Consider the following 23,444-nt stretch of genomic DNA (forward strand, 5'->3'; position numbering starts at 1 on the left):
ATATTGATTCTTCCAGTCCAAGAACATGGTATATCTCTGCATCTGTTGGTATCATCTTTAATTTCTTTCATCAGTGTCTTATAGTTTTCTGCATACAGGTCTTTTGTCTCCCTAGGTAGCTTTATTCCTAGGTATTTTATTCTTTTTGTTGCAGTGGTAAATGGGAGTGTTTCCTTAATTTCTCTTTCAGATATTTCATCATTAGTGTATAGGAATGCAGGAGATTTCTGTGCATTAATTTTGTATCCTTCAACTTTACCAGATTCATTGATTAGCTCTAGTAGTTTTCTGGTGGCATCTTTAGGATTCTCTATGTATAGTATCATGTCATCTGCAAACAGTGACAGTTTTACTTCTTCTTTTCCAATTTGTATTCCTTTTCTTTCATTTTCTTCTCTGACTGCCATGGCTAGGACTTCCAAAACTATGTTGAATAATAGTGGCAAGAGTGGACATCCTTGTCTTGTTCCTGATCTCAGAGGAAATGCTTTCAGTTTTTCACCGTTGAGAATGATGTTTGCTGTGGGTTTGTCGTATATGGCCTTTATTGTTGTTGAGGTACGTTCCCTCTATGCCCACTTTCTGGAGAGTTTTTATCATAAATGGGTGTTGAATTTTGTCAAAAGCTTTTTCTGCATCTGTTGAGATGATCATATGGTTTTTATTCTTCAATTTGTTAATATGGTGTATCACATTGATTGATTTGCGTATATTGAGGAATCCTTGCATCCCTGGGATAAATCCCACTTGATTATGGTGTATGATCCTTTTAATGTGCTGTTGGATTCTGTTTGCTAGTATTTTGTTGAGGATTTTTTTTTTAATTAATTAATTTATTTATTTATTCATTTATTTATGGCTGTGTTGGCTCTTCGTTTCTGTGTGAGGGCTTTCTCTAGTTGCGGCAAGTGGGGGCCACTCCTCATCGCGGTGCGCGGGCCTCTCACCATCGCGACCTCTTGTTGCGGAGCACAGGCTCCAGACGCGCAGGCTCAGTATTTGTGGCTCACGGGGCCAGTTGCTCCGCGGCACGTGGGATCTTCCCAGACCAGGGCTCGAACCCGTGTCCCCTGCATTGGCAGGCAGACTCTCAACCACTGCACCACCAGGGAAGCCCCTTGTTGAGGATTTTTGCATCTGTATTCATCAGTGATATTGGTCTGTAATTTTCTTTTTTTTGTAGTATCTTTGTCTGGTGTTGGTATCAGGGTGATGGTGGCCTCATAGAATGAGTCTGGGAGTGTTCCTTCCTCTGCAATTTTTGGGAAGAGTCTGTGAAGGGTGGATGTTATCTCTTCTCTAAATGTTTGATAGAATTCGCCTGTGAAGCCATCTGGTCCTGGACTTTTGTTTGTTGGAAGACTTTTAATCACAGTTTCAATTTCATTACTTGTGATTGGTCTGTTTATATTTTCTATTTCTTCCTGGTTCAGTCTTGGAAGTTGATACCATTCTAAGAATTTGTCCATTTCTTCCAGGTTGTCCACTTTATTGGCATAGAGTTGCTTGTAGTAGTCTCTTAGGATGCTTTGTATTTCTGCGGTGTCTGTTGTAACTTCTCCTTTTTCATTTCTAATTTTACTGATTTGAGTCCTCTCCCTCTTTTTCTTGATGAGTCTGGCTAATGGTTTATCAATTTTGTTTATCTTCTCAAAGAACCAGCTTTTAGTTTTATTGATCTTTGCTATTGTTTCCTTTGTTTCTATTTCATTTATTTCTGCCCTGATCTTTATGATTTCTTTCCTTCTGCTGACTTCGGGTGTTGTTTGTGCTTCTTTCTCTAGTTCCTTTAGGTGTAAGGTTAGATGGTTTATTTGAGATTTTTCTTGGTTCTTGAGGTAGGCTTGTATAGCTCTAAACTTCCCTCTTAGAATTGCCTTTGCTGCATCCCATAGGTTTTGGGACATCGTGTTTTCATTGTCATTTGTTTCTAGGTATTTTTTGATTTTTCTCCTTGATTTCTTCAGTGATCTCTTGGTTATTTAGTAACGTATTGTTTAGCCTCCATGTGTTTGTGTTTTTTACGTTTTTTTCCCTGTAATTCATTTCTAATCTCATAGCGTTGTGGTCAGAAAAGATGCTGGATATGATTTCAATTTTCTTAAATTTACTGAGGCTTGATTTGTGACCCAAGATGTGATCTGTCCTGGAGAATGTTCCGTGTGCACTTGAGAAGAAAGTGTAATCTGCTGTTTTTGGATGGAATATCCTATAAATATGAATTAAATCTATCTGGTGTATTGTGTCATTTAAAGCTTCTGTTTCCTTATTTGTTTTCATTTTGGATGATCTGTCCATTGGTGTAAGTGAGGTGTTAAAGTCCCCCACTATTATTGTGTTACTGTCGATTTCCTCTTTTATAGCTGTTAGCAGTTGCCTTATGTATTCAGGTTCTCCTCGGTTGGGTGCATATATATTTATAATTGTTATGTCTTCTTCTTGGATTGACCCCCTGATCATTATGTAGTGTTCTTCCTTGTCTATTGTAACATTCTTTATTTTAAAGTCTATTTTATGTGATATGAGTATTGCTACTCCAGCTTTCTTTTGATTTCCATTTGCATGGAATATCTTTTTCCATCCCCGCACTTGCAGTGTGAATGTGTCCCTAGGTCTGAAGTGGGTCTCTTGTAGACAGCATATATATGGGTCTTGTTTTTGTATCCATTCAGCAAGCCTGTGTCTTTTGGTTGGAGCATTTAATCCTTTCACGTTTAAGGTAATTATCGATATGTATGTTCCTATGACCATTTTCTTAATTGTTTTGGATTTGTTTTTGTAGGTCATTTTCTTCTCTTGTGTTTCCCACTTAGAGAAGTTCCTTTAGCATTTGTTGTAGAGCTGGTTTGGTGGTGCTGAATTCTCTTAGCTTTTGCTTGTCTGTAAAGCTTTTGATTCCTCCATCGAATCTGAATGAGAACCTAGCTGGGTACAGTAATCTTGGTTGTAGGTTCTTCCCTTTCATCACTTTAAGTATATCATGCCACCCCCTTCTGGCTTGTAGAGTTTCTGCTGAGAAATCGGGTCTTAACCTAATGGGAGTTCCCTTGTATTTTATTTGTCGTTTTTCCCTTGCTGCTTTCAGTAATTTTTCTTTGTCTTTAATTTTTGCCCATTTGATTACTATGTGTCTCGGCGTGTTTCTCTTTGGGTTTATCCTGTATGGGACTCACTGCACTTCCTGGTCTTGGGAGGCTCTTTCCTTTCCCATGTTAGGGAAGTTTTCGACTATAATCTCCTCAAATATTTTCTCTGGTCCTTTCTCTCTCTCTTCTCCTTCTGGGACCCCTATAATGCGAACGTTGTTGCATTTAATGTTGTCCCACGGGTCTCTTAGGCTGTCTTCATTTCTTTTCATTCTTTCTTCTTTATTCTATTCCACAGCACTGAATTCCACCATTCTGTCTTCCAGGTCACTTATCTGTTCTTCTGCCTCAGTTCTGCTGTTGAACCCTTGTAGTGTAGTTTTCATTTCAGTTATTGTATTGTTCATCTCTGTTTGTTTGTTCTTTAATTCTTGTATTTCTTTGTAAAACATTTTTTGCATCTTTTCGATCTTTGCCTCCATTGTTTTTCCGAGGTCCTGGATCATCTTCACTATCATTATTCTGAATTCTTTTTCTGGAAGGTTGCCTATCTCCACTTCATTTAGTTGTTTTTCTGGGGTTTTGTCTTTTTCCTTCATCTGGTACATAGCCCTCTGCTTTTTCATGTTGTCTATATTTCTGTGAATGTGGTTGTTGTTGCACAGGCTGCAGGATTGTAGTTTTTCTTCCTTCTGCTATCTGCCCTCTCCCTTAGGCTATTTTTTACACATTGTCTATAATGAGTGACTCTATAGAATTTCTGCTACTCTCTTAAGGAAACATAATGAATGTTTAGAGTATACCGATTCGTGTCGTGGAATGCAGTGTATTCTAGTATGAGGAATTTCAGTAAGAACTGAAGCAAGAAGTATTGAAAAATTTCAGATCTGCCTTAAATTTCTTAAATATTTGTACTCTGTTTGAAAAAGCATGGATTTTCCACTCTCATGTGTTCTATTAAGTAGTCAACGTACCTGCTTTAGGATTTAATTTGAAATAAGCTGTCAGACTTGACTACCTATCTAGTTTAATGATGAATTTGCTTTTAGTCTTTATTCAAGCCTAGTTCTCAATTTTCTACATTTGTGTTAGGTGTTGAAGAAAGAGATTTTTACTCATTGTGTGCTTTCTATTCCATTTTATTCCTTCAGTTGCATTTGATTCTCATCCAATTTTATTTATACCTCGTGAATTTGAACAGATCTGTGATTTCTCATTGTTTACTGGTGCCAGTTGAAAAATTCTCCCAGGCTGTTTTTATGGTGTAACTGTCATGTTTATACTGCGTTTCAAGAAATGTCCATCTTTTTAATTCTCTTGTCTAAATGCATTTAATTTTTAAAAGAACAGTTGTAAAGTTGTGAACTTGACATCTTTATACTTGAATGTGTGTAATTACACAGTGCTCTTTTTCCTGTGCCGACTTCATTCTAGGCTGTGTGTGTATGAGAAGCATAATTTACCGCTTGGCAAGAATAAAGGCACCTTTGCTGTCTTTCCCTTTTCTTTTCTTTGAGCTGTTACTACAAGTATGGTTATGTCCCTAGGGAGAGGTGGGAAAAGATGTCTTTGCTCTCTGAAGTCCATTTCTCAAGGGGATATCAATACACAGAAGGATACTATTTACATTGTAATTGGTTGCTGGCTCTCTGGTACAGATGTTTCAACTTAAACCCAAGACAGTCACTATGGAGATGGTTGACTTGAAATAGGTCAAGTTAAGTCCTTTTCCCCCTGGATATGAGGGAGTGCTGTAACTCAACTAGAAGTGTCTTAGTTGAACAAAAAAATATGTAGATGGGCAACCACATTCCCCCCCAACCCCCAAATTTTTCTTTTTAGGATGAGGCTTGTCACAGATGCTAGTCCACTCACATTGCTGCTGTGAATCTGGAAACAACACACCTGAAGACTATTTCTGTTAAAGAAAAGGAATGAGAGATGTCATAATTTGCAGTGTAACCTTGAATTAACTGGCTCATATATGACTATCAAAAGGTGCTTATTTAATAAGTTCCTAAACATAGTAGAATAGCATTTATTTTCAAGACATGACCAGGAGTTGAAAAACAGTGTTTAAAAACATGGAGTTGAGGGGGACCTTCAAGATGGCAGAGGAGTAAGACGTGGAGATCACCTTCCTCCCCACAAATATATCAGAGATACATCTACATGTGGAACAACTCCTACAGAATACCTACTGAACGTTGGCAGAAGGCCTCAGACTTCCCAAAAGGCAAGAAACTCCCCACGTATCTGGGGAGGGCAAAAGAAAAATGAAAAAACAGAGGCAAAAAACAGGAACAGGACCTGCACCTCTGGGAGGGAGCTGTAAAGGAGGAAAAGTTTCCACACACTAGGAAGCCCCTTCACTGGCAGAGACGGGGGGTGGCGGGGTGGGGAGCTTCAGAGCCACGGATTAGAGTGCAGCAACAGGGGTGCAGAGGGCAAAGCGGAGAGATTGCCGCACAAAGGATTGGTGCCAACCAGCACTCACCAGCCTGAGAGGCTTGTCTGCTCACCCGCTGGGGCAGGTGGGGGCTGGGAGCTGAGGCTCGGGCTTCAGAGGTCAGATCCCAGGGAGAGGACTGGGGTTGGCTGTGTGAACACAGCCTAAGGGGGCTAGTGCACCACAGCTAGCCGGGAGGGAGTCCGGGAAAATGTCTGGACCTGCCGAAGAGGCAAGAGATAGTTGTTTCCAGGTGCGTGAAGAGAGGGGATTCAGAGCACCACCTAAAGGAGCTCCAGAGATGGGCACGAGCCATGGCTATCAGCACGGACCCCAGAGACGGGCATGAAGTACTAAGGCTGCTGTTGCAGGCACCAAGAAGCCTGTGTGCAAGCATAGGTCACTATCCACACCTCCCCTCCCGGGAGCCTGTGCAGCCCACCACTGCCAGGGTCCTGTGATCCAGGGACAACTTCCCTGGGAGAACACACAGCATGCCTCAGGCTGTTGCAACATTATGCCAGCCTCTGCTGCTGCAGGCTCGCCCCGCATTCCATATCCCTCCCTCCCCCTGGCCTGAGTGAGCCAGAGCCCCCTAATCAGCTGCTGCTTTAACCCCGACCTGTCTGGGCAAAGAACAGACACCCTCAGGTGACCTACATGCAGAGGCGAGGCCAAATCCAAAGCTGAACCCCAGGAGCTGTGTGAACAAAGAAGAGAAAGGGAAATCTCTCGCAGCAGCCTCAGGAGCAGCGGATTAAATCTCCACAATCAACTTGATGCACCCTGCATCTGTGGAATACCTGAATAGACAATGAATCATCCCAAATTAAGGTGGTGGACTTTGGGAGCAACTGTGGACTTGGGGTTTGCTTTCCGCATCTAATTTGTTCCTGGTTTTATGTTTGTCTTAGTTTAGTATTTAGAGTTTATTATCATTGGTAGGTTTGTTTATTGATTTGGTAGGTCTCTTTTTTTATATATAGATATATATTTTTTTCCTTTTTCTCTTTTTGTGAGTGTGTATGTCTGTGCTTATTTGTGTAATTTTGTCTGTGTAGCTTTTCTTTTACCATTTGTCCTAGGGTTCTGTCTGTCCTTTTTCTTTTTCTTTTTTTTTAAGTATAGTTTTTAGCGCTTGTTGTTATTGGTGGATTTGTTTTCTGGTTTGTTGCTCTTTTCTTTCTTTCTTTCTGTTTTTTATTACTTTTTAATTTTTTAATTTTTAATAATTTAAAATTTTTTTATTTTAATAACTTTATTTTTCTCTTTTTTTTTTCTTTCTTTTTTTCTACCTTTTCTTCTGAGCTGTTTGGCTGACAGGGTCTTGGTGCTCTGGCCATGTGTCAGGCCTGTGCCTCTGAGGTGGGAGAGCCGAGTTCAGGACACTGGTCCACCAGAGACCTCCCAGCTCCATGTAATATCAAACAGCAAAAGCTCCCCCAGAGATCTCCATCTCAATGCTAAGACCCAGCTCCCCTCAATGACCAGCAAGCTACAGTGCTGGACACCATCTGCCAAACAACTAGCAAGACAGGAACACAACCCCACCTGTTAGCAGAGAGGCTGCCTAAAATCATAATAAGGTCACAGACACCCAAAAACTCACCACTGGACATTGTACTGTCCACCAGAAAGACAAGATCCAGCCTCATTCACCAGAACACAGGCACTAGTCCCCTCCACCAGGAAGCCTACACAGCCCACTGAACCAACGTTAGCCACTGGGGGCAGACATCAAAAATAACGGGAACTACAAACCTGCAGCCTGCGAAAAGGAGACCCCAAACACAGTAAGTTAAGCAAAATGAGAAGGCAGAGAAACACACAGCAGATGAAGGAGCAAGGTAAAAACCCACGATACCAAACAAATGAGGAGGAAATAAGCAGACTACCTGAAAAAGAATTCAGAGCAATGATAGTAAAGATGATCCAAAATCTTGGAAATAGAATGGAGAAAATACAAGAAACGTTTAACGACGATGTAGAAGAACTAAAGAGCAAACAAACAACGATGAACAACACAATAAATGAAATTAAATCTTCTCTAGAAGGAATCAATAGCAGAATAACTGAGGGAGAAGAACAGATAAGTGACCTGGAAGATAAAATAGTGGAAATAACTACCACAGAGCAGAATACAGAAAAACGAATGAAAAGAATTGAGGACAGTCTCAGAGACCTCTGGGACAACATTAAATGCACCAACATTCGAATTATAGGGGTCCCAGAAGAAGAAGAGAAAAAGAAAGGGACTGAGAAAATATTTGAAGAGATTATAGTTGAAAAGTTCCCTAATATGGGAAAGGAAGCAGTCAATCAAGTCCAGGACGTGCAGAGAGTCCCATACAGAATAAATCCAAGGAGAAACATGCCGAGACACATATTAGTCAAACTATCAAACATTAAATACAAAGAAAAAATATTAAAAGCAGCAGAGAAAAAGAACAAATAACATACAAGGGAATTCCCATAACGTTAACAGCTGATCATTCAGCAGAAACTCTGCAAGCCAGAAGAGAGTGGCAGGACATATTTAAAGTGATGAAAGGGAAAAACCTATAACCAAGATTACTCTACCCAGCAAGGATCTCATTTAGATTCGACAGAGAAATTCAAACTTTTACAGCCAAGCAGAAGCTATGAGAATTCAGCACCACCAAACCAGCTTTTACAACAAATGCTAAGGGAACTTCTCTAGGCAGGAAACACTAGAGAAGGAAAAACACCTAAATAACAAATGGAAAACAATTAAGAAAATGGTCATAGGAACATATATGTCGATAACTACCTTAAATGTAAATGGATTAAATGCTCCAAGCAAAAGACATAGACTGGCTGGATGGATACAGAAACAAAACCCATATATATGCTGTCTACAAGAGACCCACTTTAGACCTAGGGACACATACAGACTGAAAGTGAGGGGATGGAAAAAGATATTCCATGCAAATGGAAATCAAAAGAAAGCTGGAGTAACAATTCTCATATCAGACAAAATAGACTTTAAAATAAAGACTATTACAAGAGACAAAGAAGGACACTATATAATGATCAAGGGATCAGTCCAAGAAGAGGATATAACAACTATAAATATTTATGCACCCAACATAGGAGCACCTCAATACATAAGGCAAATACTAACAGCCATAAAAGGGGATATCAACAGTAATACAATCATAGTAGGGGACTTTAACACTCCACTTTCACCAATGGACAGTTCATCCAAAATGAACATAAATAAGGAAACACAAGCTTTAAATGATACATTAAACAAGATGGACTTAATTGATATTTATAGGACATTCCATCCAAAAACAACAGAACACACTTTCTTCTCAAGTGTTCATGGAACATGCTCCAGGATAGATCATATCTTGGGTCACAAATTAAGCCTTGGTAAATTTAAGAAAATTGAAGTTATATCAAGTATCTTTTCCAACCACAACACTATGAGACTAGATATCAATTACAGGAAAAAAAATCTGTAAAAAATACAAACACATGGAGGCTAAACAATACACTACTTAATAACCAAGAGATCACTGAAGAAATCAAAGAGGAAATCAAAAAATACCTAGAAACAAATGACAATGAAAACATGATGTCCCAAAACCTATGGGATGCAGCAAAGGCAGTTCTAAGAGGGAAGTTTATAGCAATACAATCCTACCTGCTTTTGCACAGCAAAGGAAAACATAAACAAGGAGAAAAAACAACCCTCAGAATGGGAGAAAATATTTGCAAGTGAAGCAACTGACAAAGGATTAATCTCCAAAATTGACAAGCAGCTTATGTAGCTCCATATCAAAAAAACAAACAACCCAATCCAAAAATGGGCAGAAGACCTAAATAGACATTTCTCCAAAGAAGATATACAGATTGCTAACAAACACATGAAAGGATGCTCAACATCACTAATCATTAGAGAAATGCAAATCAAAACTACAGTGAGGTATCACCTCACACCAGTCAGAATGGCCATCATCAAAAAATCTACAAACAGTAAATGCCAGAGAGGGTGTGGAGAAAAGGGAACCCTCTTGCACTGTTAGTGGGAATGTAAATTGATACAGCCACTATGGAGAACAGTATGGAGGTTCCTTAAAAAACTAAAAATAGAACTACCATATGACCTAGCAATTCCACTACTGGGCATATACCCTCAGAAAACCATAATTCAATGTGTCATGTACCACAGTGTTCATAGCAGCTCTATTTACAATAGCCAGGATATGGAAGCAATCTAAGTGTCCAACAATAGATGAATGGATAAAGAAGATGTGGCCCATATACACAATGGAATATTACTCAGCCATAAAAAGAAACGAAATTGAGTTATTTGTAGTGAGGTGGATGGACCTAGAGTCTGTCATACAGAGTGAAGTAAGTCAGAAAGAGAAAAACAAATACCATATGCTAACACGTGTATTTGCAATCTAAAAAAAACATGGTTCTGAAGAACCTAGGGGTAGGACAGGAATAAAGACACAAATGTAGAGAATGGACTTGAGGACAGGGGGAGGGGAAAGGGTAAGCTGGGGCGAAGTGAGAGAGTGGCATGGACATTATACACTACCAAATGTAAAATGGATAGCTAGTGGGAAGCAGCCACATAGCACTGGGAGATCAGCTCGGTGCTTTGTGACCTCCTAGTGGTGGGATAGGGAGGGTGGGAGGGAGACTCAAGGGAGGAGATATAGGGGTATATGTATATGTATAGCTGATTCACTTTGTTATAAAGCAGAAACTAAACACACCATTGTAAAGCAATTATACTCAAAGATGCTAATAAATAAATAAATAAATAAATAAATAAAAACATGGAGTTAACAGTGATATTTGGAAGAAGGCACCTGGTGACCCTTGATGGGATTTGCCATCAGTGTGGCCAGAAAACATGGCTTTCCCAGGACAACTTGGCTATGATGAATGATGTACTACCTCTGAGCTCAGTCTTCTGCTGTGGGTGACTTTGATTACTTCCCTTTCCTTCTTCATGTGTCCTATGTGGAAATGGTTCCTGACTCTGCATCTGACCATTACAATGGGGACTTACAGTCTTTCTGACAGGTGGCGATGCCGTTAGGTTCCCTTATAGGACCCGTAGCTTTGTCTTGTTTGGGGCTTGGTGAATATGGGTACAGTTTTGATTGTCATAGTTGGATTGCGGGTAGGATGCTACTGGCATCTAGTGGGGGGGGGTCTGCGATGCGGCTGAGCATCCTACAATGCACGGGACAGCACCCCTCCAACAAGGAATTATGTGGTCTAATAAGTCAATAGTGCTGAGGTGGTCTGTTTTCGATGGGTTGCTAAGAAATGTGAAAGATTTCAGGCAAGCTTGATAGTGGGAGAAATGAAAAGCAGATATCTAGAAGGAGAGGCAAGTGTGTGTATATGACGGGGAGGAAGCTGAGTAGGAGCTATAGAACTGATGTGTGAAGGTGGTACCCGGACCCGCCAATTAGAGTTTTGTAGATACTTTTGGAAGAAAATAAAATGCCTAGGTTCACACTTTGTATTCTGCTTTGTGCAGTTACCCATGTAAGATAAATATGTGCAATAAATAATTGAAAAACTCTCAATATACCAACTGTCTTAAGTCATACTCAGAGGATTCTGGGAGTTGAAGATCCCCTTTAGGAATTACGCTCAGCTCCCGGCAGATAGTAGGTGCTCAGTAAATATTTGCAACCAGAGTGCGTTAAGGGGAAGAGGAGAGGGAAAGGGAATGGACTCAGAGGCCACTGGAGCAGCTACCCTGGGTCTACCGCACACAAGCCAACTCCATGGAAGTTCCCCGTTGAAGAAGGTCGGGAGCCGTGGAGGACTTCTGCCATTAAGGCTTGTGTTCGGCTGTCTTTACTAAAGCTGCGCCTGTGTCTACCCTGAGATCCAGCAGTTCCACTCCACAGTGTGCAATCAGCAGAAATGCTTATGCATATTTACTAAGTCATGAGCTTTCAAGAATGTTCACAGAAGTACTACCATTCATAGTAGCCCAAACTGGAAGCTACCCAAATGCCCATCAGTAATAGAATAGATAAATAAATCCATTAAAAAAATTGCTAATGGACTTGAGGACATGGGGAGGGGAAAGGGTAAGCTGGGATGAAGTGAGAGAGTGGCATGGACATATATACAGTACCAAATGTAAAATATATATCTAGTGGGAAGCAGCCGCATAGCACAGGGAGATCAGCTCAGTGCTTTGTGTCTACTTAGAGGGGTGGGATAGGGAGGGTGGGAGGGAGACACAAGAAGGAGGGGATATGGGGATATATGTATACGTATATCTGATTCACTTTGTTATACAGCAGAAAGTAACACACCATTGTAAAGCAATTATACTCCAATAAAGATGTTAAAAAAATTGCTAATGATGAAATATTTCAAAACACAATAGGGTATAAGAAAAATAGGCATTCTAGTTCCTACCACCCAGATTTAACAAAGGTTAACATTTTTCCTGTTTGTTTTTCTTTATTCTTCTTCTTCTCCTTTTTAAAAATTTTTTTATTTTTTATTTTTATTTATTTATTTATTTTTTGCGGTACGCGGGCCTCTCACTGCTGTGGCCTCTCCCGTTGCGGAGCACAGGCTCAGGACGCGCAGGCTCAGTGGCCATGGCTCACGGGCCTAGCCACTCTGTGGCATGTGGGATCTTCCCAGACGGGGGCACGAACCCATGTCTCCTGCATCGGCAGGCGGACTCTCAACCACTGCGCCACCAGGGAAGCCCAAATTTTTTTATTTTTTATTTGAGAAATAGAACCTTCTGGTGGCCTTAGTGTTGGGGGTGGGGTAGAGGTGGGTGAGTGATGTAAAGATACTGGAATGTAAGAGTGGGATGACCTGGGCTTTCTCTGCAGGTCTTCCCTTGACATGGAATGAGTTACCTGTCACTGGCACCTAAACATCAAGCAGAGTAGTCAGCGAGAACATCTCCCCATTAAAGATTCCGCAGTGCCACAGGAGAAATAGGAAGAAGCCATGCCTTTCACCTCTCCTGCTCTCTGAAACATAAAACACTTTGCAGGAGTGTCCTTTAAGGACACAATGTGTCTTTCGTTGAAATATAAAAGAATTTGGCTTTTTCCATCAAATTGTGATTGGAATACCATGAATGTTTTGATTGCGCTGATGTGAAAAGAGAACAAGACAGGGTTTGGTGTTTTCAGTGATTGCTGTAATTGTTAGCAGGAACACATTCCCCCTTCTCTTCCACCCAGGCTGGCTCATCAGGACGCAGAGGATTGAGAGTAACATTGTCATGGGGATAACCTTGAGTCTGCTCTGGTTTATATTAGAAGAAACATTTGCAAACTTCTTTACTTAGTATTATCATCATTGATGATGGTAATTTTTTTGTAACTCTCTTCCTGACTGTCATGAGGCCCATGGTTGAGACTGGTTCCCTTTACTGAGTGCTTGCTAAGTGCTAGGCATAGCCCTAAGCCCTGTGTGTATGTTCTGTTTCCTCCTTGTAATAACCCCTGAGGTAGGCATTGTTACTGTTTTCATCTACAAATGAGAAAACGGGTGTGGTGAGGTTGATTAGGTTGCCAGGGGTCACCCTGGGAGTGGCAGAGCCATGAGTCACATCTCATTTTGCCTGACTCCAAAGCCAAGTTCTCAATCAGTCACTAAATGAGGGCCCCTTGATGTTGGAATTTGGGTTAACAGAACTGTAAAGTAGGAGTTACAGTTCTGGGAACAGGATCTGGGCTGAGCACTTCCCAGTCCTATCTAATGCAGCCTCCTCTGAGTCTGAGGTAGGTGAGGCAGGCGGGCCTGCTCCCATTTCACAGATGAGGACTCTGGGGCCAGGCAAGCAGTGAACTTGCCCAGAGCCATACAACTAATGTTGGGCTGGATATTAACCAGGGTCTTTTGAAAACACAGTCCAGCTCTTCATGCTATGCTTCAGCTTGGTCTCTGACTACCTTGGTTGACCTTCAGCCCGGCACTTAACTGTAAGATTAATGCTGTTTTGCCATCTTTTAAATAGGAGCAGTACTACCTGTCTCACTTGTTAGAGATTATAGAGGGTTAGCTAGCAGTGTGTCTTTTAAAATTCTTGGAGACACACACCATTTAGATACATATTTATTTAATCACTGTGGTGCTTTATGGTGTGAGATAATGCTTTTTTTTTTTTTTGGCCACAACATGTGGCTTGCTGGATCTTAGTTCCCCAACCAGGGATTGAACCTGGACCACAGCAGTGAAACATCAAGTCCTAACCAGTAGACCGCCAGAGAATTCCCGAGATAATGCTTATTTGTTAGATTTAGTTACATATAAATCTTTATTTTTGATATTCTGGTAAAGTTATTTGGTAAGTCAACTGGAAGTTGAAGACCTTAAGAGATATTTTTTTCTGCACAGACTGAGTCAGTGTTTTTCTAGAGGCATCATAACTAACCTCAGCTTATTCTGGGTTGCTTTGAGGTGGCAGCTGCTCCCTGGTGGTTACCTGTTAAAGGCGCTAACTGGAGACACCCAGAAGGGCCCGACTCTACTGTCCTGCACAGGTGAGGCTGGTGGGTCTTTCCCCAGATGACATGTTTCATTCCAAAATAGGTTCCTATGCTGTTGAAAAGAAACTCAGTGGCCATCTTCTATAAAAGAGTGAGTATGACAAACTCTACTCACTTGGTCGGTAGGAAAATAGGATGGCAGCAAATACTGTATGTACAGACCCAAACATAGCACCTAGCTCACAGAGAGCTCTTAATAAGTGGCCTTCCTCCTCCCTCATTTGGCCTGTCAGAGGGTTCCCTCTTGGAGATTTTTTTCCCCCTTTGACAGGCCTATTACAAATCTCACGACATGTTTAACCTTTACAGCTTGTCTGTTTGCTCTCCCTCATGAGTGGGTCATTGTGAGGAAGGAGACCATCTGTCTTACAGATAAGTGGTGGTGTCCTGCCAGGTGGCCACTCTAGAAGCTCAGGCCTTGGGTTTAGGACTCATGTTATCTCCAGTCCTGGACTGACATACTTTGAAGCCACCGTCTGACCGAAAAACCACAGAGCTGCAAGTCGGTCAGCAAGTCTCCAGGGTGGCAAAGAAATAATTATCTCAAGCAAAAATGGATAGCACTTTAAGCCCTGAAGACGCAGAAAGGTTTGGGTCAGGACTCAGCATCTCAACAGCCCAAGAAAACTGTTCTCCTAACCCAGTTTTTCAGATGGGATTTTCGAGCTTCTATTTTTGACAAAATTCCTGGTTATTGACCTCATTGTTAGGAAGCTGGAAGTACATGAAGTTCAGCTTTAGGGATATAGCCCCCTGAAAACGTCAGAAATCTTTCAAAGCCTGAGGTGGTAGCCTCTGTGGTAGAAATAGACCATGAGGTGGATTCTTGGGTACCTCAGGTTGATGGCCTTTTAGGTCCCAATTGTTATCTTCTTTCCTGAATTTAATAGAAGAAAAAGCGAAGGGTAGAAGGAAAACTCAGAGTGGACTGTATTATATCCACTGAGTGAGTCCTTCTCTGAGAAAAGTGCGTGTCTTAATATCAGTGCTGAAAACAGTGACTGGCATGTAATAGGTGCTCAATAAATGCTTGTAAAGAATAAGTGAAAGTCGTGGTGTAATTACTGTAGGGAATTCAAAGATGCTTAAGAAATAGCCTAGGAATGCAGAGTCCACCTGAGAAAGAGTGAGCAGGGAATTAAAGTTATCTGGTGCTGGGTAAATATGTTTATCCCCTTACTCTCCAACTTTCCCCCTAACCTTCCCTACCCCTCTATACCTTTAGAAAAAATAAAGACTTACTTGGAATTTGCTAGATTCCTCACTTGCTAGAGTGAGGCACATATAGCTGACTCATCTGTAGCAGAAAGACACAAAGTTTAAGGCCAAGTATCACAGATTGGATTCTCCGGAAATGGATGATGAGATAGAGCTTGGTGTGCAGAATGTTTATATAAGGGGATCCACACCTGTGGAAGGAATGGGGAGGAAACAGGATTGGGCAGAGGGAGAAGCCAAGACTACAGTGCAGGTCCAGGACGTCCCACCCAGTCCCTGGGGCTCTGGGGTATAAATGACCCATAGGATTTAGCTATGGTGAACTCACACAGCTGCGCCTTTATGCCCCTGCCATGGTTGGTCATTGCTGGCTGTGAGACGGCTCTTTGCAGCTCTCCTGAAGGAGCCGAGAGCTGGTAGCTTCTGCTGATGCCATGCCCAGCAGCTGGAAAATCATTCCTTCCTCATAGGGGGATCTGGCTGGTGCGTCTCCACACCCACTGCACCAAGTGAGATTCTCTGGGGGTCCAGGCCTGCCTGCAAAGTGAAGAAATGTTTTGAGTCTTGTTCCAAGGGGTATCATAACCTCTTTGGGAGCCTGAGGTGTCAGAAACCCATGGTAGAGGGTGACAGATGTGGCCCAGCTGGGGCTTGATTTGGGGACCAGGCCCACCTCAGCATCACAGATTGAGGTGAAGGTGCTGATGGGCACTTTGCTGAAGCTGGTCCTGCCGGTTCCTGTTCCTGTTCCTGTTCCTGTCCTGGTTCCTGCCCTGCTCACTCTGCTCTCGCTGTTCCCCAGGCCAGATCACCCGGTTCTTCACGTCTCCTGGAACGACGCTGTCGCCTACTGTACATGGGCCGGGAAGCGGTTGCCCACGGAAGCCGAGTGGGAGTACAGCTGTCGAGGAGGCCTGCGAAATAGGTACTTGGAGGGTCTCATCTTTGCCTAACAGTATGTGGACCTTTTTCTGAATCTACGGAACTTACTTTGGCTGGACAGTTGATTTAAAACCACAGCCAGATTGCAGCTTACTCCTACTGGGCTTTCTTCCCGCCCGTGAAGTTACTTAGGAAACATGGATGCAGGGGTCGCCACCCCCTGACAGTCTCCCAAAGCCATGTGTGCGGTGAGGTGGGCTACGGCAATTGAGCCCCCGTCCCCGTGTCACATAGTCCTCCTTAGAGCCTCCTGGCAGGCTGCCTTGCTTTTTGGATTTTCTTATTTTAGGCATCTCCTGAAGCAGCAATATATCTTTGCTTCCAGAGCCATGAGACAGAAAACTCATGTTTGGGTCACATCTTCTAGGAAAGGCTCCTTAAAATAACGAAGACTTTATAAAAAAGTGCGGTGTGATGTTGCCTGATCATGCTTCCATATAAGTCCAGGATGATGTCTGCTTTCCCAGCCTCCTATAAGCCCTTCTTTTAGTTCTGTGATTTATTTCAGGCCTCCTGAGTCCTCGGGAGAGACCAAGGTTGTTGTGAACTTGACATGAACTGGTTGTGCGGAAGTTAAAAAAAAAAATCCTGATTAAAAGCTTTATGTATTTTTTTTTTTTTTTTTAAATAGCTCACTCGGAACAAGCAAGCAATGTTCTCTCTTTCACTGCCTTCCTCCTCTTGACTTTCGTCCAGAAGCCTGTGTCTATTTGACAGGCTGATGCCTGTGTCTCTTCTGACAGACTCTTCCCCTGGGGCAACAAACTGCAGCCGAAGGGCCAACATTATGCCAACATTTGGCAGGGCGAGTTTCCTGTGACCAACACCGGAGAGGACGGCTTTCGAGGGACTGCGCCTGTGAGTAGCGAGGCTTGTGACAGATGGCGGCGGCTGCAGTGCACCGAGAAACCGCCAGCAATGAGTGAAAGTGCCGCTCACTCTCTGCCCCATGTGCTGCCCCCTCCTGCCTCCGTCCACCACCGCACGTAGCAAATAATTAACCAGACGTTCTTTTTCTGTAACACCTTTTTCTTTCTGATTCCATAATATTTGTTGTGGAAACTTTGAAAAAACAAGAAGTGTACAGAGGAGAAAATTGAAAGGATCTGGAATCCTACCACCCAGAGATAGGTAACCCCTGTTAACGTTTAGGTGCATTTCCTCCCATTCGTCTCCTGTGTTAATGATGCTCCTAATGGCTAGTAGTTAGTGAGCGCTTGCAGAGTGCCAGGCATGTTGCTGAGCCATTTGCATGAACTATCTCATTTAATGTCTGTTCAGCTCTGTAAGGTAGGTACTGTTATCCCCATTTTCCAGGTGAGCACTCTGAGGCACACAGAGGTTAACTAACTTGTCCAAGGTTACACAGCTGGAAAGCAGCACAGCTGGGATTTGAACCAGGTCGGTTTGTTTTCAAAGGCCATGCTCTTAACTACCATAGATGCCAGCATAAATGTTTCTGGTGTATATGTGCCTATATATTATTTACATATTGCTTTTGGGTCATACTATGATATTTAAAATCCTACTGTTTTTCCCTGTGTAATATCAGCAACGTTTTATCTGTCATTAGCAGTTTTTCACAAATACATGTCTTTTAGTAGCTGGATAACTTGTCATTTGAATGAACCCTAATTTATTTACCTCTTATTTTTGCAAATTTACATTATATCTGTTTTTCTGCTGAACAACAATGAACATCTTATGCATAGAAATTAAGTTGTATCTCTGATGATTTTTTAAAACATTATTATTGGAATATAGTTGATTTACAATGTTGTGTTAGTTTCTCCTGTACAGCAGAGTGAATCAATTATACATATATATATATCCACTCTTTTAGATTCCTTTTCCATGTAGGTCATTACAGAGTATTGAGAAGAGTTCTCTGTGCTATAGAGTAGGTCCTTATTAGTCTGATGATTTTTTAAAAGATAGATTCCTAACAGTGCAATTAATGAGTCAAAGACTAGAAAACTTTCTTGATAAGGGTTTCAGATATATAACGAAACTCTTTTCCAGACTGCGTATCGCATGTTTCCCTCCATGAGTGTTCCGTTCTTTCTGCTCTTTTGTCAGCAAAACCATACATTAATGAAGCAATGTTAAAAGCATTTCGTTTTCTCTTTTTTTTAACATCTTTATTGGAGTATAATTGCTTTACAATGGTGTGTTAGTTTCTGCTTTATAACATAGTGAATCAGCTATACATTTACATATATCCCCATATCACCTCCCTCTTGCATCTCCCTCCTACCCTCCCTATCCCACCCCTCTAGGTGGACACAAAGCACTGAGCTGATCTCCCTGTGCTATGTGGCTGCTTCCCACTAGCTATCTATTTTACATTTGGTAGTATATATATGTCCATGTCACCCTCTCACTTCATCCCAGCTTACCCTTCCCCCTCCGCATGTCCTCACATCCATTCTCTACGTCTGCGTCTTGATTCCGGTACTGCCCCTCAGTTCTTCAGAACCATTTTTTTTTTATTTTTTAGATTCCATATATATCTGTTAGCATACGGTATTTGTTCTTCTCTTTCTGACTTACTTCACTCTGTATGACAGACTCTAGGTCCATCCACCTCACTACAAATAACTCAATTTTGTTCCCTTTTATGGCTGAGTAATATTCCATTGTATATATGTGCCACATCTTCTTTATCCGTTCATCTGTCGATAGACACTTAGATTGCTTCCATGTCTTGGCTATTGGAAATAGAGCTGCATTGAACATGTGGTACATGACTCTTTTTGAATTATGAGTTTCTGAGGGTATATGCCCAGTAGTGGGATTGCTAGGTCATATGGTAGTTCTATTTTTAGTTTTTTAAGGAACCTCCAAACTGTTCTCCGTTGTGGCTATATCATTTACATTCCCACCAACAGTGCAAGAGGGTTCGCTTTTTTCCACATCCTCTCCGGCATTTATTGTTTGTAGACTTTTTGATGATGGCCATTCTGACTGGTGTGAGGTGATACCTCACTGTAGTTTTGATTTGCATTTCTCTAATGATTAGTGATGTTGAGCATCCTTTCATGTGTTTGTTAGCAATCTGTATATCTTCTTTGGAGAAATGTCTATTTAGGTCTTCTGCCCATTTTTGGATTGGGTTGTTTGGTTTTTTGATATTGAGCTGCATGAGCTGCTTGTCAATTTTGGAGATTAATCCTTTGTCAGTTGCTTCATTTGCAAATATTTTCTCCCACTCTGAGGGTTGTCTTTTCTTCTTGTTTATGTTTTCCTTTGCTGTGCAAAAGCTTTGAAGTTTCATTAGGTTCCATTTGTTTATTTTTGTTTTTATTTCCATTTCTCTAGGAGGTGGGTCAAAAAAGAGCTTGCTGTGATTTATGTCATGGAGTGTTCTGCCTGTGTTTTCCTCTAAGAGTTTTATAGTGTCTGGCCTTACATTTAGGTCTTTAATCCATTTTGAGTTTATTTTTGTGTATGATGTTAGGGAGTGTTCTAATTTCATTCTTTTACATGTAGCTGTCCAGTTTTCTCAGTACCACTTATTGAAGAGGCTGTCTTTTCTCCATTGTATATTCTTACCTCCTTTATCAAAAATAAGGTGACCATATGTGCATGGGTGTATCTCTGGGCTTTCTATCCTGTTCCATTGATCTATATTTCTGGTTTTGTGCCAGTACCATACTGTCTTGATTACTGTAGCTTTGTAGTATAGTCTGAAGTCCGGGAGCCCGATTCCTCCAGCTCCATTTTTCTTTCTCAAGATTGCTTTGGCTATTCGGGGTCTTCTGTGTTTCCATGTAAATTGTGAGATTTTTTGTTCTAGTTCTGTCAAAAATGCCATTGGTAGTTTGATAGGGATTGCATTGAATCTGTAGATTGCTTTGGGTAGTATAGTCCTTTTCACAGTTTTCTTTCAACAATCTTTCAAACAGTTGTCATTTTTAAAATATTTGTATTTTTGTTTCACATGAATATAATTCTTCCAAAATTTATTTATGAATGTAGCACACATATGTTATTTGGAACATGACCATATGATTCCAGAATTTCAACTGAAATAATAAACAAGTGAGAAAGACCGAGACATTGGAAAAGATGAAGGGTGAGGAGACACTTGACCTATCAGAACTTTAAAAATATTTTGAGCCATATAGTTAAAGCAATATAGTTTTTTTTTTTTGCAGAGTTAATGTAAAAAAAAAAGTTGCATGAGAATATGCTGCCCTTAAATAGGCACATGAGTGCATATGTGTGTGCTTCTAAAATTCTATATGTATGAGTTAGGTATATGATAAAGGTACCAACACAAACCAGCGGGAACTAATCAGGCCATCTGGAAGTTGGTTCTTCTCAAGTTTCCTTCAAGATCGCTTGTGCTCTCATGGGTGCATAGTTTTAGTCAGTAAAATGAGTGATTAGAGACCTTGGGGTCTAAACTATCTCAACCTGTTCTCAACCGTTTGCTGGTAAGAAGCCCAGCCAGTATTTCATGGGCCACCTTTTGTCGGCAGAACAGTGCTGCAGGATGAACAGAATAAGGTGCCTGATGAGGTTGCTCATGACACCCCAGGAAAGATGATAGTTGGTGCAGAAGGAGGACAGTGGCCATCACGTGGTTTGAGAAAGGCCTCGGCAGCCTGGATGTCCCTCTTCAATGGGAGTCTGTGTGAAGTAGGGCCACTGCCCTTTAGCCTTGAAGCCTATGGCATGGGCTTCTGATGGACCACACAAGTTATATTAGTGTCTGCCAGTTTTCATAAAAGGCCATGAGAAGCTGTATTGGACAGTTATGAATATTTTACAGCACTTAATGGCTACAGAATTTCTTATCATTATTTAAGCACATGAGCCTCCAAGGAAAATAGTCATTTATTCTCAAGTCAGTGCACCTTTTCAGAAAACACCCGTTTCCATATGAAATAAGGATACTCTACAGATATTTAGAGTTGGAACATTTAACTGTGGGTTCAACAGATGTCTGCTTGGAGTATATTCAATAGAACTTACCTGAAGAAGTTGCCATGGAAGTTCCTAAGACAAAATTAGAACAGTTAGGGCTTCCCTGGTGGCACAGTGGTTGAGAGTCCGCCTGCCGATGCAGGGGACATGGGTTCGTGCCACGGTCCGGGAAGATCCCACATGCTGTGGAGTGGCTGGGCCCGTGAGCCATGGCCGCTGAGCCTGCGCGTCCGAAGCCTGTGCTCCGCAACGGGAGAGGCCACAACAGTGAGAGGCCTGTGTACCGCAAAAAAAAAAAAAAAAAATTAGAACAGTTACCAGGAGCCCGCAAATAACCAATTTGAGAAACAGGACCTGCAGAGAAAAAAAGCCGCAAGTTATAGAGAGGCCACTTCCACCTGTGTTTGGAATGAGACTTGACGAGATCTGTACCTTTAAATTGGGACCGTTTACCCAGAGAATTATCTCAAGTCCTCCTTAGCTGCCTTGTTGTGTCCACAGGCCCTGGTCAGTTGAGAGCAGGAATTGAACTTTAATGATAGGATGGACTACAGTAAAATAGCTCCCTCCTCTGCTATTTTATGTATTTTATTATTTTCACTCTGGTTGTAAACTGAGCAGACTATTCTGACCACAGGGAATTTGAAGAATTGGATTTGTATTTGGTTAGGCCTCTGTTGTACAGTTGTTAGTATGTTTTGGTATTCATGCCTATCAGCTCATTCACCTGAAAATAAACATGTTTGAAGTATTTCTCATGTACATTTGTCTTCTTCTGAGCTTTCTGGAAGGAAGCTTTGGTTGGTATGATTAATTTACCCATGAGCATTTAAAATTTTTATACTCCCATGTGGTAATTTTGGGGGTGGTGACCTTCTGATTTTAGCTCACTTAAACGTCATATTGTTTAAATAGGGAAAACCCCTCAAACCTTTGAGTAGATGCTCTTATTTCTTCATCTTATGGTTTAACCGCTCCAGACAGGCTAACTTGCTTGCCCAGTGGTTGCTGCGTGTTGGTACATAAAGGAGACCTCAGGCTGACTGACCTGAGAGCCCCTCCACTTGTCTGCTTTCTGAGCCTGAGAAATGATTCCTTCTTCCAGAACATTCATTCCATCTCACTTGCTCTCGCATCCCTTGCTCCTTACCTTCTTTCCCTGAAACAACTTATTTTCTCCTTTTTTTTTTGCGGTACACAGGCCTCTCACTGTTGTGGCCTCTCCCGTTGCGGAGCACAGGCTCTGGACGCGCAGGCTCAGTGGCCACGGCTCACGGGCCCAGCCGCTCCGCGGCACGTGGGATCTTACCAGACCGGGGCACGAACCCGCGTCCCCTGCATCGGCAGGTGGACTGTCAACCACTGTGCCACCAGGGAAGCCCTATTTTCTCCTTTTCCTTCCTTCTCTTTCCAGCTGTTATTCTGTCTTGCTGTTCCTGATCATCTCCAAATTCTTGAAAGGACAGTGTATCCTCTGGCCTTTCCTCCTTTACTGTCTCTCTGTCTTTTGAACTCTGACCTCAATTCCCACAAGGCACTTCTACCTTTGTTGAGGAGGGTTCACCTTCAGCCCGAAATCTCTCCCTGTTGGGAGTTCCTGCACCTTTTCTTTCATTATCTTACCTTACTCATCCCACCCTGCCTTTCAGGATTGGATTTTTTATTTTTGCTATCCTCCTCCTTTCTCCCTCATTAAAGCTCGTTCATGTCTATGCCATCAAACCCTTCCTGCTTTCATTCGACACGCATGGAATTACTGAATGAAGCCATGAATAGGTACCACTGTTTCCATAATGAATGCTGAGTAAGGAAGCAGAGTGGTAAACATTTTCGGCTTTCCACCTCGCCTGGATTAAGTTTTTTTTCTGGAGTAGCTTCATAACTTTGAAGTGCTCTGAATTGCCCAGGTATGAGATGCTTCCATATTTACGTGTCAATCTAAAACCTTCTGAAGCCAAGTAGAAGTGAATGGTATTCCTTTTAGTTCCACCTCATTAATTGGGAAAAAAACATGGATTTAAAAAAAGATTTTTAAAAAAGAACCCCAAAGATAACTTAATATTTTTTTCATTTAAAAAATAAAAGTTGTCTTCATGTATGAGAATTTCTATTACAATATGTTAGGAAAAATTTTGCGTCCCTAAAATAGCAAAACTGTTCAGTACATATTTACTATTCGGTCAAAGAGTTTTCTCTCCTCCTCCCCACCCTCCTTCTTACACAAGTGTTGCACTTTGGTACCATGTCTGTAACAGTATCATGTGGCAG

General features: G+C 41.6%; 1 protein-coding gene across 3 annotated transcripts in view; it reads left to right on the plus strand.

Moving 5' to 3' along the window:
• The window catches only part of SUMF1 (sulfatase modifying factor 1), a 107,253-nt gene that overhangs the window by 41,502 nt on the left and 42,307 nt on the right, over positions 1 to 23,444 (plus strand). For all 3 annotated transcript variants that reach the window (XM_082637415.1, XM_082637416.1, XM_082637417.1), the window contains 3 exons: positions 13,993 to 14,075; positions 16,102 to 16,224; positions 16,985 to 17,099. In XM_082637415.1, the coding sequence (XP_082493541.1) occupies positions 13,993 to 14,075; positions 16,102 to 16,224; positions 16,985 to 17,099 (321 nt within the window). The remainder of the gene's footprint in view (positions 1 to 13,992; positions 14,076 to 16,101; positions 16,225 to 16,984; positions 17,100 to 23,444) is intronic.

Source organism: Mesoplodon mirus (assembly GCF_964341445.2).
Source record: "Mesoplodon mirus genome assembly, chromosome: 12".
Classification (NCBI taxonomy): Eukaryota; Metazoa; Chordata; class Mammalia; order Artiodactyla; family Ziphiidae; genus Mesoplodon; species Mesoplodon mirus.